The sequence below is a fragment of the Enoplosus armatus genome, chromosome 15 (genome assembly GCF_043641665.1).
Source record: "Enoplosus armatus isolate fEnoArm2 chromosome 15, fEnoArm2.hap1, whole genome shotgun sequence".
Classification (NCBI taxonomy): Eukaryota; Metazoa; Chordata; class Actinopteri; order Centrarchiformes; family Enoplosidae; genus Enoplosus; species Enoplosus armatus.
Genome location: NC_092194.1, coordinates 9,106,373 through 9,121,230, shown reverse-complemented (window position 1 = coordinate 9,121,230; position 14,858 = coordinate 9,106,373). Strand labels below are relative to the sequence as shown.

At 42.2% G+C, this 14,858-nt stretch overlaps 1 protein-coding gene across 1 annotated transcript; it reads left to right on the top strand.

The window, feature by feature from the left end:
- The first annotated feature begins 275 nt into the window (after nucleotides 1-275).
- On the top strand, nucleotides 276-11,795 carry lin52 (lin-52 DREAM MuvB core complex component). The gene is made up of 6 exons (XM_070920601.1): nucleotides 276-294; nucleotides 2,297-2,371; nucleotides 2,469-2,506; nucleotides 2,640-2,706; nucleotides 2,882-2,965; nucleotides 11,425-11,795. The coding sequence occupies exons 1-6, from the start codon at nucleotides 276-278 to the stop codon at nucleotides 11,478-11,480; spliced, it is 339 nt and encodes a 112-aa protein (XP_070776702.1). The 3' UTR covers nucleotides 11,481-11,795.
- The last annotated feature ends 3,063 nt before the right edge of the window (nucleotides 11,796-14,858 follow it).

Here is a 14,858-nt window from a genome sequence, read left to right as displayed (position 1 = left end):
CACTTGCTTCAAAAGATGAATATGAAAGTATAATAAATTGCTTGACACGCAGCTGTATTAACATATTCATGTAGCCAAAGGAGGCGGTTATGCTGTGAATGTTAATGTACATAATGTATTTTAATACCTCCGGTTTCACCTTGATGCTGCATTGTACGCTCTGACAATAAACCAGTGGGCCGCCTGGTGGCCAGCTTGTGAAGTACATCGCTACACGTCTACTAAGAGGACGGCTGCTGCCATTGGTTGTCGATTGTCACGTGTTTATTCTGAAGATGGCGTCTCCAAATGGAGGTAAATTCTAATTCCTTACCCTGCTATGCTGTGCATAAATTGTAAATTTAACATGTTTAAGGACGTTTAATCGTTAGCGACTGGTATGCTGTCTTACACGAACATCCCGGGACGACAGGACACACATGTTAGCGTTGTATTTTTACTGTTTGGAGATGTTTTTGTCGTTGGCTAAATCCTTCACTAGCCCCATAGTTGTATCCGTTCAATGTATACAGAGAAACACAGTAACGTTAGACAGCTTGAACCCATCAAACAGCTTGACCCACAGAGCTAAAACTGGAGTAGCTGCTAGCTATAAACACAGCTATCTTCAGAGGCCTGCTGCTGTACTATATACAGGCTAAATAATATGGAATCAAATAAAGGTCATTAATATTTTGAGCTTGTGAAATGATGTTTACAAATAATTTCACACCTGCAGTTGTTTATCACCTTTTGTGTGAATGTGGAAAATAAATTGTATGCACGTATCTGAATGTTTGAATGTTTTGCAGCTGTAGAAATATTTTGTGTATGTGTGAAAAAGTTTTGTGCACACAGATATAATTTGCACATGTGTAAAAAGTTTTGTAGCTGTGGAACTATTTTGTGTACGTGTACGTAAAATTTGTGCAGGAATAATTTCAACAGTGAGGTTTCGCAAAGTCTGAGAGACGGACACCCAAATTTCCTATCTGTGAATGCGACGGTGAAGTAACAAGCTACAAGCTGCGAGTTACAAGTACGAATTTTGACCCTGTTTTTACGCCGAACTGACTAGCCGGATGACCGGATGTAAACCTTGAACTCAGGTGTGACGATAGGCGAGACAAGCGGCCCCCGTCGGCCAATCAGACTAGTCAGTGCGCAACGTTCTGATTGGCTAGTTATTACACATTCACACATTCAGATATGTGCATTCAATTTTTTCACATACACACAAAAGGTGATCTACAACTGCAGGCTGTGAAATTATTTGTGAACATCATTTTACAACCTCAAAATATTAATGACCCTTATTTGATTCCATAAAATAACATCTAGTTATATTATAGGTAACAGTTACAGTGTTTTGTTTGTTTTGTTGTGGATTTGACTGTCGGTAGTCTTTTGATTTGCTTGCTTATAACTTTACTGTTATTACTGCAGACTGTCTACTCATGCTGGATTTTTTGTACATTTTTACAGTAAAGCACTCTTATAGTGTACTCTATATGACTTGTACCGGGTTGTCCCCATGCCCTTGTTAAACTGCAGTTGTCTAACGTTAACCATGTTGACTAACTGAAATATATAAAATATTCATATATGAAGACATATTGTTAAATTTACAATTTATAAAGTATGTATGTGAACATATAACTATTTATTAATTTTGTCTTCCATGATGATGGCCACTTTCAAGTTTTGTATAAGCATGTTTATGTGCTACCATATACTGTGGCTAAGTTTTACATAGAGTACATGACATAACTTACAAAACATGTATGAATATTGAAGCACGTCCAAAATGTCATGTTGTTGGCATTTTTCGTGTCCACTCAAACACAAAAACATCGAATGTTATGTTTATCTACTGTATAACTCCCGGATGTTTTCTTAGTAAAAGGCTGCTGCTCTACATTCACTTTTTTTCTTGACTGATGTGATAGACTACGCAATATTAATGGAATTTTCTATGACTTGTCTGCTTTATTTTTGGGGTGCATGACTGAAACAGTTAGATCTTGTTTATTATAGACTACAGGACAGATAAGTAACATGTTAAGTAAAAGGCTAGTTATATTGGTTTAACCCTAGCAGTCTCATTTTGATATTTTCTTCTTAATTCCTCCAGTTTTGTTGTATAGGTATACATGCAACAAGAAATATACACAGTCACTTTGGGGAAAACCAACAACAACTGTTCATTTCTGCACACACTTTTATCCTTTCTGAAACTCCCCCATTACAAATATGCAATTTATGCATTTTCCATAGAAAATGTTAAATAACAAAAATGCTTTTTGTGTCGTTACAGGTGACGATTTTGAGTCCTCTTTGCTGAGTTTTGAGAAGTTGGACAGAGCCTCGCCAGACCTGTGGCCAGAGCAGTGTAAGTCATACATTCCCCCTGCTCTTGTGTAATTATTCACTATGGAATTATGTTTTATGTTGTTATAATCTTGTTTATCCTGTGATCTCTCATGCAGTGCCCGGAGTTGCAGAATTTGCTGCATCTTGTAAAAATGTGAGTTAGATTCGCTCGTTTTGATTTACAAAGTAGATAATTAAATAGGCTTGACATGCTGTGATATATGGGCCTGATCTATGAATCTTTTATGAGTTGTCTACTGAGACCTTTGTTGTGTCTTACATCACAGACCATCACAAACTCGCCCCCCAAGTGGATGGCTGAGCTAGAAAGTGAGGACATTGAAATGTTGAAAGGTGAGTGTTGATGTTTTGTCACTGTTTCTGTGTACTGGCAACAGTTGGTGTTAAACACGAAGACTGTGGACAGAAATAGTCTTAAATGTAATCCTGTCAAATGGGATAACATTCTGCTGAAACTAGTTTCATGTAGCTAATAGCTTTCGTTATGTGTGCTGTTGTCCTTCTGCAGAGCTGGGTAGTCTGACCACAGCCAACCTGATGGAGAAGGTCAAAGGACTTCAGAACCTCGCTTACCAGCTGGGCTTAGAGGAGTGTAAGTACATGAACAACACAAACCATACAATGTGCAGTACACAGACAGTATTTGTAAAAGATAGGGCTGTTGATCCAACCGTAAAAAGGTGTCTTGATGTTAAAATCTTTTAATGTTAAAATGTTTGCTGCCTTTTCTGCTAAAACATGACAAATTTTAGACATGCACATGATGTGAAGTTAACCACAAGCCGCCTAGTTAGTCACATGTTACCACTAGATGGTGCTCATAGCCTTTCTGTATCAAGCCAGCTGATTCAACTGCGTCCTTGTGTGCTTTCACATTCAAAACCCAAACAGGCGCACTGCATGTAGGCTTATGTGTTTTCATCCAAAGACAGAATGGATAATGTAGAAATTGGAACTTTGCCATTTGAAATCAACTCTGTTCCTGTCAAACATGCAGAAATAAGTTTGCTTTGAGGTCTTAATTTAGGTCAAATAATGGATTTAGGTCAATCTTGTTGAATTGGAAAAGGTAAGAAACAAGGGCATGCCCACAAGAGCCCTGCACAACAAGTGCTCAAGCATTTGATGGATGCAAAATCTAGTTTTTAATCCATTCCCCACTGCCTCCATTGTCATAATCCTTGTGGAGTGTGGATTAGAGAGCTGTAGCTAAGTGCTCATATTTCCCGAAGAGAAAAATGGGTATTTATTTTTCCAGTGAAAAAACACACAAGCATTGAAGAATTGTGGTATAGCCCCCCTCTTACTGAAATGGAATATATAAATAAATGGACATTGTTTTTTTTCCAAATCAGTGAAATTCAACCAACATGTGCAAAGTGGTCTGATGAAGACAGTGAGTTGAAATGTTGCACTGTGACCTGCTTGTAATGAGCACACTGCCTTCTAAAACTCCATAAAGACAGCCTGTACTTGTAGATCAAATTATGCCCAACATAATTTGAAAAGGCTTTGATGAAATTTGAGAGATGGATAAGGTGAAACTTTCTAATTATCTAAAGTGATGATCAGATTTATAGGGAAGGGAGATGACTCTGGAGTGAATGAAATGTTTACAATTTGCTGCAATGGTTTAATGCACACATATCTAAATAGACTTACTACAGGAATCACAAAAAGTACCAGATAAGAGTAACTGCATATTAACAGGCTATATATTGTGGAGCAGTCGCAAATTCATTTTGTTGAAAAAGTGTCTAATCTCCGTGACTTCCCGAAACCCGGAGAAGCATGTAATCTGGCTGGCATAAAGCTGTTAGCTGTCACAGGTGCGGTCTGCAGGCTTTGCAATCATGTCATGTACCTTGGGATGACGGGATACAATGATGGTTATTATTGGTATCGGAGCAGCCCTGTAATGGGTGCCTGTTTAATGCTCTCTGGTTTAATTTTCTCCTTTTCCTGGCTGTCAGGGGAGGCCTTGTAAATCTCAGCTACTTTTTCATCATGTTTGTGCACTCTTCAGTACCCGTAAACGAGACTCCGCAGAGGCACAGCAGAGCGAGGGCAGGGGACAGGATTTACTGCCCCTCCCCCTTCAACATGTGGACCATTAAAGAGGAAGCTGGTTAATGGGCAGAGCACAATCAAGCAGTGAAAACTCACCCACCCCACTGCAGTGAGAAAGGGGACCTGGGCCTAACATTATTACAAGAACACCATTCCCCTTATGCCTAGTAGCAGTATTAAAGTTGGTTTCTGCTTGCAAGTTGTGCACTGTGCACATACTGCTGAATACTCATGTTTGTACATATGTATTAACATGGATGTGAAGGGGAGATGTAACACACTCTTAATCCCTCCACCCCTGGCCCTCCTCCCACCAGCACCCCCTATAATGGCTGTGTGACGCTGGCCCAGTCTGGTCCCTGAGGGGCTTGACGCGTGTCTCTTCCTCAGGCCCCAGCTGTTACTCCACCCCATGATGAATGCCCCTGTCGTGGGCCGCTGAGCGCGGGCATCAAGCCCTGCGTCTCTGGGGAAAGCTGAGGACTCTGATAAGTGCTGTTATTGGAGGTAATTGAAAGCTGAGTGTTCCTTTGGGATGCACTGGAGGGCCTGGGATACTGAGCACCAAACTGCTGGAGTTGGTGATGGTGCTCCGTCACACTTGTGGGCTCAAGGCTACTGAATACCATTTAACACTTTTCCGTCCAAGACATATTGTTAAATAGGAAATGTTTCTACTGCAGACTCTACTCGTTATTTTAGATTTTTCTCTTACAGAAAACAAACAGAAAAATGTGTCTGACAGGTAGACTGCAGTGTTTGTAGGGCTGAGTAACATTTTTTGAGTTAATTCTGATAATGTGATTATATGTCCAGGGTGGTGCTTTTAGGAGATATTGACACATAGTCTCTGTGGGCCAGCTTCCAAAATGTCAGTATTTACTTGAGTGTCTGTGATGCTCCCGGTTGTCACAGTGGTGAAGTCTGAAGTCCACCACTGAGGTGGAAATGAAATAACACACGTTGTAGTCAAACATAAACAAAGGTCCTCAAATCAAGCTTAAAGAGGAAATAAAGCAGTGTTAGAAATTCTAATTTCTTGTGGTGGGTGGGTGACTTCATGAGCTGATAACAGTGAGGAAGCTGCCACTCGCCAATGGTAATCTTACTAAAATACTTACTAAAGACATATACCTTTTCAAAAATCTTAACTGGATTTTGCCACCTTGAGTGGTACCAAAGCCTTGTCTGGGCCATGGACTAACATGTGAATTTTCTTTGTTCTTTTCACCCAGATATATAAAAAAAAAATCAAACACAGTAGAAAGAAAAATAGTCAGTTAATTTTAAAGCCCAGGAAAAGACAACATGCAGGTGATATCGCAATGATCAAAACTTTGATATGTAAGTAAAAGAGCGTCCCTCAGTGTGTTCTGGGTGTAGGACCACCTGTTGTCTCTCAGAGCACCTCTCGTCAGCCGTGATGCCACCTGGTGTAGACCCAGGCTGACCCCTGTTGCGTCCGCCTGTGTGAAGGTGAGACTGAAGGTCTCTCTCCCCTTACAGCTCCTAATGGGGCCCCACATTCACCACCACCACCACCACCTCCTCTTCCCCACCCTTAGGATCAATCTCCGGCCTATTAGAAGCATGCCGCTGCTGAATATGATTGCATTCAGCGGGCCCCACTGGTACTTATGTGCCTCCATCAATCCATCAGGCGGGCTGACCGCGGGGCGGGCGGTTATGAAGTGCCTGAGCTGACAGCCGCTGAATGAGGAACGGGGGAAGCCTCCCCACCACCGCCGCCACTATCTTTCCTCCTCCTCCTCACCTCTACTACTCCTACTTTGCTCGTCTTTTCACCTCTCCCTTGTTTCTCCATGGGCTCATATTTGTGATGAATGGCAGCGTTGTGGTGCGTCTCTTTGAAGGTGACAACAAGGATCAAGGATGGTCCAGCTTTAATATTCAATAACCTCGGGCCGTGGTTACTTCTCTCAAACCGGCTCCCATAGAAATATCTTTTTTAATTATTGATCGTGCTGTTTAATAATAGTGCTGCTTATACATTGATGGTCTATTGTTCTGCTAATTTTTAGCAGTCCCACTCATGTTTTGCAACAGGATGACGTGAGTGCCTCCTTCCTCGGTGTGGCAGGTTGCAGCTGTGTCTGATAGAGCCTGTCCATATCTTAAGCAGGATCAGTGTCGGAGCTGTGTGAAAGCAGAGGCAGGCAGAGCTTAACACACACACACACGCACATTCACACACCGCAACTCAGTTCTGCCTGCCTGCCGCCTCCCTGAGCAGATCGGAAATGACACCTCATTTCCATAAAGGCATTAGGAATTCATTGGATTTTCTTTCCCAGCTAATCATAGTGCGGGTGTAAAACCTTTTAGGCTTTTTAATGAATGATTTTTGACTGATTGCCTATTAATAAGGACACCTCTTGAACAGGCAGAGGCTGGGGCAGGGGTTGGGAGGTGCAGATGTGTTTGTTTTGGTGTGTGGATGTGTGTGTCAGCCAGGCGAAAATGCATTGGAGAAGGAGGAGGGGAGAGGAAGGAGAGGAGGGGTGGGCCCTCTCGGTTGGGACATAAAGAGGAACCAGTGGCTCCCCTGGGAAATCACAGCTCGTGTCTGCATCTTAAATATCCCTGTGAAGTATCAATAAGTGGGTAATTGAATTTTGAACACAAACATGAGCGTCATGTGTATGTGTTGCAAGACGGGGGTGATGAGGCGGGGGGTGTAGGCAGAGTGTGTGTGCCTCCGAGTGTTTCTTTGCTTGTGTGTTTGCGTGTTTCATCTCCTCTGTGTCTCCCTTGTCCCCGGAGAGGAGGGCGGTGAAAGAGGATGTTAAATCCATTAAATAAAGCTTACAGGCCGTAATAGCTGAGCAGCGCTCGGAGATGGGCAGTGAGGGTCAGATAAGTCCCCTTAACTCTTAATGAAAGTGAATCGGGGCAGTCAGGGCCGGGGTCCAGGACTCTAGTTAACCCAGGTGGTCATCGGTCTTTGGCGCTAACAGGGGTCCAGCGGCTCACCGGGAGCGTGCCATCGAGAGAGGCAGGCGGGGGTGGGTGGGGGGGTTGGTGGGGGGTGAAGTGATGATTACTCTCATTTTATACACAGGGGAGCCGTGGTGGGGGCTGGGAGTGGGCTGTGACAATGACACCCAGATCACTCACCGTAAACGAGGGGAAAGTAAGATGTTACACCACTGCGGTTCCTCTGCATTTACATTCGAGCCACCTGGGATTCTCCAAATGAAAATGATTTGCCAGTGCAGAACAGAAAATCGCAGAAACATTTGGGCTGCACCACAGACACAGATCCTACAGTGTAGTTTGCACTTGCTGTTTCATTTTGGGGGAAAAGGGCAACATTTTAAATAGCCTCAGGGCATATTTAGCTGTTTGCAGATATAGGTTAATCTCCATTGTTACGATGTACCTAAGCAGCAGTAATCAGGCCCAGATCTACAGCCAGAGGATTACTGGACTGGTGTGGCTCCTCTGTTATCTGCTCCATATGGGCCTCTTTGCCAACATGTCCTCATTCTGATGGCTAAGCTCTGTTTGTTTGCATATTGTTTCTATTTATGGATGAAAATGGTTTTGAATTGCTGAGATGAAAATGGATTTGAGTCAAACAATGTAGAATATCTAAAATGATTATAGACAGGCTGACGTGGCTGTGTTAAACTAAACTACTGGTAGACTGTGATGGAATCTCAGACCAGTTCGGGCTAAATGATAATTAGATAGCAACAAATCAACAGGGCGAGGAGATGGCCCACAGAATCCATAAGGTGTCATTTAGTATGGATGGCAGTCGTAACAAGATGCTGATTAACTTAGTGCAAAATTAGTAATTGACCTTTCTAATCAACTAAACAAATCTCTAAGTCCCCCTAATCAGTATTGATCTCCCCTGTAGTATGACAAAGCCTGTGTGAGTGTGTGTGTGTGTGTGTGGGTGTAGGTGAGAGTGTGTGGGCGTGTGCCTTTGAGGCTGTCTAACTTCATCTGTTTACATACATCTTGCAATCACTTGTGGCAAAAATAACTTCTTTATGAATCATTTGTTAAATGAAATAACTTGTCGAAAGAAATCACAGTTAAACATTTTAATTGCAATCAACCTTTTATCATCACGGTTTTCATTTTTGGCATAGGCCTTTTTCATAAAAGACGTTTTAAAATGTCACATGGAAATAATAAAATGAATGAAAGCTGAATTCCATTTAGCTGCTCCAGTTTCTGGGTCCTGTTATTGCGTGCACTACCAAATGAGAATTAATGCATGTTTCCATCCACTACCATTATGCAAATATTGGGCGCATCGAGATAAACAGTTGGTTGCAATAATTCTCAAGTCGGGTGCCATTAAACCAGAAGAAGAGGGCGCTATGAGATGACATAATTAACAGGAATTGTCAAACATCAAACAAACGAAAATAAAATAAAAATGACATTTATGTATGTTTGATTTTGCTTTTGTTGATACACAAACTCAGCCAGGCGTAGAAACTTGTTTTACAATTTCCCCCCATGTATTTTTCTGCGCAAATTGAAAATGCAGACTTAAATGCACTCGTGATTTACTGGGACACCAGGGATGGAAGAGAGCCATTGTTTGTTCTTATTAGTAACACTTGTGCTTTTCTTACTATGACATGTGATAAAGTCCCACTATGTATGCCTTTAGATAGAAGTCATCTTGCGTTGCATTCTTCCCAGCCTTTCATATATTTCATATACTGTAATAACTTGCTGAGCCCACCTTCACCTTGCCAATCACAACACTTTTTATAAAAAAGAGATCATAGATTGATTTGCGTTTAATGGGGTCTTTAATGTGATGATATCAATGATATTTCTCTCTGAGAAGTGGGAGGCTGAACTGAACCGTAATTAATGAGACGCTCAGTGGGGCGAGGGGTCTCAGGAGGAGTGGCACAGCCATCCTTGATCTGTTTCACAGTTTGGGCTCATCAAGAGATGGAGAAAGCGATAACAAGAGAGAGAAGCATGGTGCCTTCTAAAAATCCTAAATATTAACAGCTACCCTTTACAGCTCCTAGTGTACATGCTCCTAATAAGAAAGTGACATCAACGCCCTTGCAGCTTTAGGTCATCTCAATGTAATTGCTTTCCCTCGCCTGATTTTGATGGCCTCATTTCAATCTTAAGCACCCTATGCATGTCCAGGGGTCCCCTGATGACTTTGTTTAGGGTGATTTGAAGAGACAGCAAAGTGCAAAATGAATCCATCCCATTCCAATTAGCATCATCTTTAACCTAATGAGGGACACCTCAAGGTGACGTGGCCCCCACGCCCAAATGCACCATTATCATTCCACACCAGGCAACTCATCTAAATTACTAACTGGCCAGGCTTTTTCATTAGCTGCCGTGTGCAGGGGAGGCGGGGCACCTTCACACCGGCACTCAGGCAGACAGCAGCCAGTCGAGATCCTGATCGCATCATGCAGGCATCATGAAGGTGGATGACTTTCTGCTGAATGCACATTTGAAATCTGAGCTGCTCTGTAGTCTTTGTGTGCTACAAGGTTAGTTAGAAACTGAACAGAGGCTCTGAGGAAAACTGCAGTGAAGTCAAGAGCAAAGAGTAATTACTGTACCTGGATGGTGCCTCTCCAGGGTTTATGACTATGATGCTGTAGGAAAGTCCCTACAGTTTCCATAGAGACACAAGGGTTTGTCTTCGACAGAAAAGCCTCAGCAAAGGTTGCTCTCCCAGTGAAGACCAGTTTCACAAAGGGCCTTCAGCAGGGACAGTTCTGTTGTAAGATCCACTTGATCCCTCCCAGACATCTTGGTGTGTCGGGCCTTTAACAATTTTAACAATGTGTTTTACTTCATCACAGATGTCACTGGAACTCCACAGGGATTTGGGAAAATGTCTGCACTCAATACCATAATGTAAATTATGTAATTGTAACATCGGAAAATAATTCTTGATACTTTCGTTTATTGGTGTTAGTGATATGGTCTCTGAGAAATAGAAATTATAGCATTTTGTTGTAATGCAAAATCAAAGACTATATCTAGTATCACCTCATGTATATACATTATCAGCTATATCTCCAACCTCAAGCATCAGCTTCCAGAGGAGGCAAAATACTAGAAAAAGGAAGAAACGAAACCGCTCTGGACAGGACAGGACAGAGTATTACCTGAAGTAGTGATTCCCAAGCTTTTAGACTTGCGTCCTTTTTAAAGTGAAGCAAAAATGTCTAATTCTTCCCAAATACGTTTTAGCACAATACCATATGTATTAACCCATGAGTGATTTTCCCTCTTACGTTTCCAGAAGTTATCCAGAATTTTAAGAAAAGATAAAAAATGATTGTAGAAAAGATTGAAAAATGTGTAGCAGAGTACGTTTTGCATTATTTCCTATCCCATTAAACATGGTTGGAAACACTGATCTCAAGGGGTAATTGTTATAACATGAATTTACTGCTTAGTCTTTGTAACTGCTTAGATGAATATTGCTTTTTTGCCTTAAAAGTGATTCCCCTATTCTTAATTTGCAAGTCATTTGTCACTGATTGTAACCATGGCCATATTCCGTAATCACACGTTGAGGTTAATAGAGACATTTTGTTTCTATTCTCTCTCATCTTGGTGAATTGCACACACACTTTCATCCATGTGTAGGTCTGAATGCTTGTACCTCACAACATTGAGACAGCAATCAAGCAAATCACAAGACTCTTTGGGAGCTAGTCTCTATTTAATGTTGTTTTCCATGTCCTGAATGAACAGATGTTTGTATAAATTACCTCCCAGTGTGACACTGCAGATACTGAATACATGCTTTGCATTACTAAACAACACACAAGTGCTCAGAGCTGCAGGCAAATGTTGTGTAAGGCTGGGGTGTTTTTTTTTTTTTGTTTTGTTTTTCTTCTGATTTTAAGATTGTTGGAAGGGTGTAAAGCAAACCTGTACAATGGTTCATCTTGTATATATATGATGTTGTTTCGTCTCTTTTTCCAGCCAGAGAAATGACCAGGGGGAAGTTTCTGAACATCTTGGAGAGGCCCAAGAAGTGACGTTTTGGGATTTTTTTTTTGCAAGCAACAGGAAATTTTGGACTGCAAGGTGAATCTGATCTATGCGTTTACCAATATGCTCTGAACATGTACAGACCTTCACGACAAAGTTCAAAGACTTTGCACAAACCTTAAAACCGTAAAACAATGGGAGCAAAATGCTCTCCGAGGTCTTCTTTCCAAACTCTGTGCACCTGTTGTCCTCCCACATATATACGCCTTTACATTTCTGTAAACTTCAAATGATTTATTACTTTCTCTGTAGCTTGTAGGCCTGCTTTGATTAAATGTCCCCTATTTATTCTTATTTCTATTTTAAACATGATTTAATTTTTTTTTTTTGCAATTTGTTGAGTTGTATAATAAAGTTTTAAAACGAAAAGGTGATTGCCTTTTATTTAAAGCCCTCTTGAGTTAGCAGTAAGTTTGCAGCCAAAGCGAGTTAGCTTTGGTGATGCAACAGTTTGTAGAGACTTTTAATCAGGACAATAACTTCATGCCTCTCATTCCAACATGAGTGCAGCACCTCTCCGGCTGTGCACATGTAAGGAGCTCCGACATGAGAGTGCTTTCCCGGCTACCAGGGCATGTTTTCCCTTTAATGAGCATTGGAAGCAGGGTCTCCTACACAAAACATTGCGTAAAAATAATATTGCTCATTGTCATCGCCGTTAATGAGAGTTGACATAATTACTAGGACCATTTCTTTTCTAATTAGCACACTTCGGCCTTGTCGGAGCTAGCGGCCAGGCAAAAAGAGAATCAGACAGGCATGCCGAATGGGAAACAAAAAGAAGTCCATCCGCCATAATTAGGTAAGACAATGCCTCGGACTGTTCTCGGCTGGAGATGTCGCTGGGGCTCAGGCCGCTCACTCCCAACAAGTTACACTTCTCCCCAGGCCGCTAATAAGCCCCTAATCGTCTTTCCGATTCACACGGACAGAGGCCGCCATTGCCTCCGTGGCTTCACCCCCTGCCTCTCACGCGGACCCTGGTTCACCCCTGCCGGAAAAATATGGATTATTTAAGAAAGTGCATTATTACTAAGTAGAATGGATGAACAACAGCTAACCTGGCAACCCAAATGTCGTATAGGTTGTAAAAACATTATTTACAACTTAGCAGGGTTGGAGGAAGTATTCAGATCCTTATGTGAGTAAAAGTACCACAATGAAAAAAAAGTACTCGTTCTGCAGGAAAATGGACCTTGTTATAGAATTGTATATTATAAGCGATTACTGTTTGATTATTACTAATGCAAGTTACATTTTACTGGTCGAGGTAGTAATAAGCTAGTTTTAACTTTTGTATACGCTGTTGGGTAGTTAAATCTATAATAGTATATTTTATAAGAAGATCTGTTTTGTATGTAAATTCTTAATTTAGTAGTAACTTGGTAGTAGTAGTAACTAGCTGTCAAATAAATCTAGTGGAATAAACCTCTTAAATGTAGTGGAGTACGAGTATAAAGTATTAAACATGACATTAAGCAGTACAAGTACCTCAAAGTTGTATTTAATGTAGCCAACTTGGCCTTCCTTATTAAAAAGTATCACAGTCGCAAGTTGTAAGTTGTTGTAACCATTAAATCCTGGAGGTGACCCTGCTGTCACTGGGGCTGGTTGCATGTGGACACTTGTTGATGCTGACTGATGAACATTCAGTCTGCTGAGCGTTGACGTGGTAAGCGACCTGACATCCTCAATATGTTGCACGCACCGGTGGCTGTCACCCGCAGCCAAACAGCCTCTTCAAGAAACGGGTCAGTTCCCGCAGTGCTGGTCATCCATATGGGGGGGGGGGGGGGGGGGACCAGAGCTCCTCCATCCATCCATCCATCCGCAGTGCGTTGCCTTGACCTCACATAGCCTCCGTGCCCCGACCAACGTCAATCCGATGTGCCCTGAGTCCTTAAATTAGCTGTCAATTAGTGCAAATTAATCAACTCCTCGCCTAATTAAGCAATGCCGACGGGCAGCTACCAAACATGCCATTGTGGAGGAGCCATGAGAAAGCTGCGGGGCTTGCAAACTCTTTCTGTACAGGAGAGGGGAGGGGAGGAGGGGTGGGCATCGCATCACATCACGCCCTGCAAGTGCTTTGGGAGAGCAGAAGCTCTGGCTGTGCTTTAGTTTTTCCCCTGACTCGGCTCTACATGTGTGCTGTCATCAAGTTGCCCCCCCCCCCTTTCAACACTGAGGATGCAGCTTGATTCAGCACTGAACCAGCAGCGTCCTGCACAAGAGGTTTCTACCCTCATTCTTGAGGGTAGAAATCTGCTTACAGGCTGTTAGTCTTGGAAAGCAGATGGAGAGGTTTGCACCACTGTGATCAACTTAATAAAACAGAGATATGAACGCACCAGTAAATATGAAGACCATATATGGGATGAATATGAATAGTTTAGAAAGGATTCTGGTGTGACCTTCCTGCAAAGAAAAACCTTTGTGCTTATTCATGATCACAAATGCATTTCGAGCTTTACCAGACTCATCAGCAGGATATGATATTCATTATAGTGGGCGGCTTTTGACCTGCTGCAGTCAGACGAACACCCGTTTGAAGGTGACAGACGGGGTGCGTTTATCGCTGTTTATTCATATCTGGGCTGTCAAGGTTTCTAAAGGTTTGAGGACACTTTGTTCCTAATTCTTGCATTTGGCCTAAAAGAAATGCCACAACAGAAAGAGGAGGAGTGAAGGGAGCAGAGAGAGGATATGGGGTTGGGGTTGGGGTTGGGGGGAGGGGGGGGGGGGTACAGATAAACAAAAAAATTCCCAACAGCTGTTTGCTTTTTAATCTGCAGCCGTCAGATCCTGCAGGTCTTTGATGGGCAACCCAATCTACACGAATGACTGAACTAAATCTTCCCTTAATCTAGAGCCTTATTAGACTGCAGCCGCTCTCCTGCATGTAAATCAGCACGCAGCCATTTTCATAGGAGATGGATTATTAAAAGCCATAGAGAGATGGGACGTGTATCACAGTCAACAAACAAACAAAAAGAAGCCCGGGTGGACTGCAGCGGCAGCAGCAGCGGTGATGATGGAGTGAGAGGCAGCAGTAACTTGCCTGTAATTGACGGGTCATCCTGACTCACCCTTCCATGTGAATAAATGACTCGTTCCCAGCAGGCAGAAGTGTCATTAGCATATCCTAATAACATTGATTTCTTCATTAATAGAATTCCCACTAAATAGGCCCTAATTAGTTTGGCCAGCCACTGGCCAGCCACTAATTGCAGCAGCAATATTTTTCTCCTTCTTAATCAGCAGCTCATTTCACACAGTTTGGTGTAAAATATGACTTCTCCAGGCGGATCTGTCCTCCGCGTGCCTAAAGTCTCAGTCATTATTCATGTGGTTTTACGTTACGT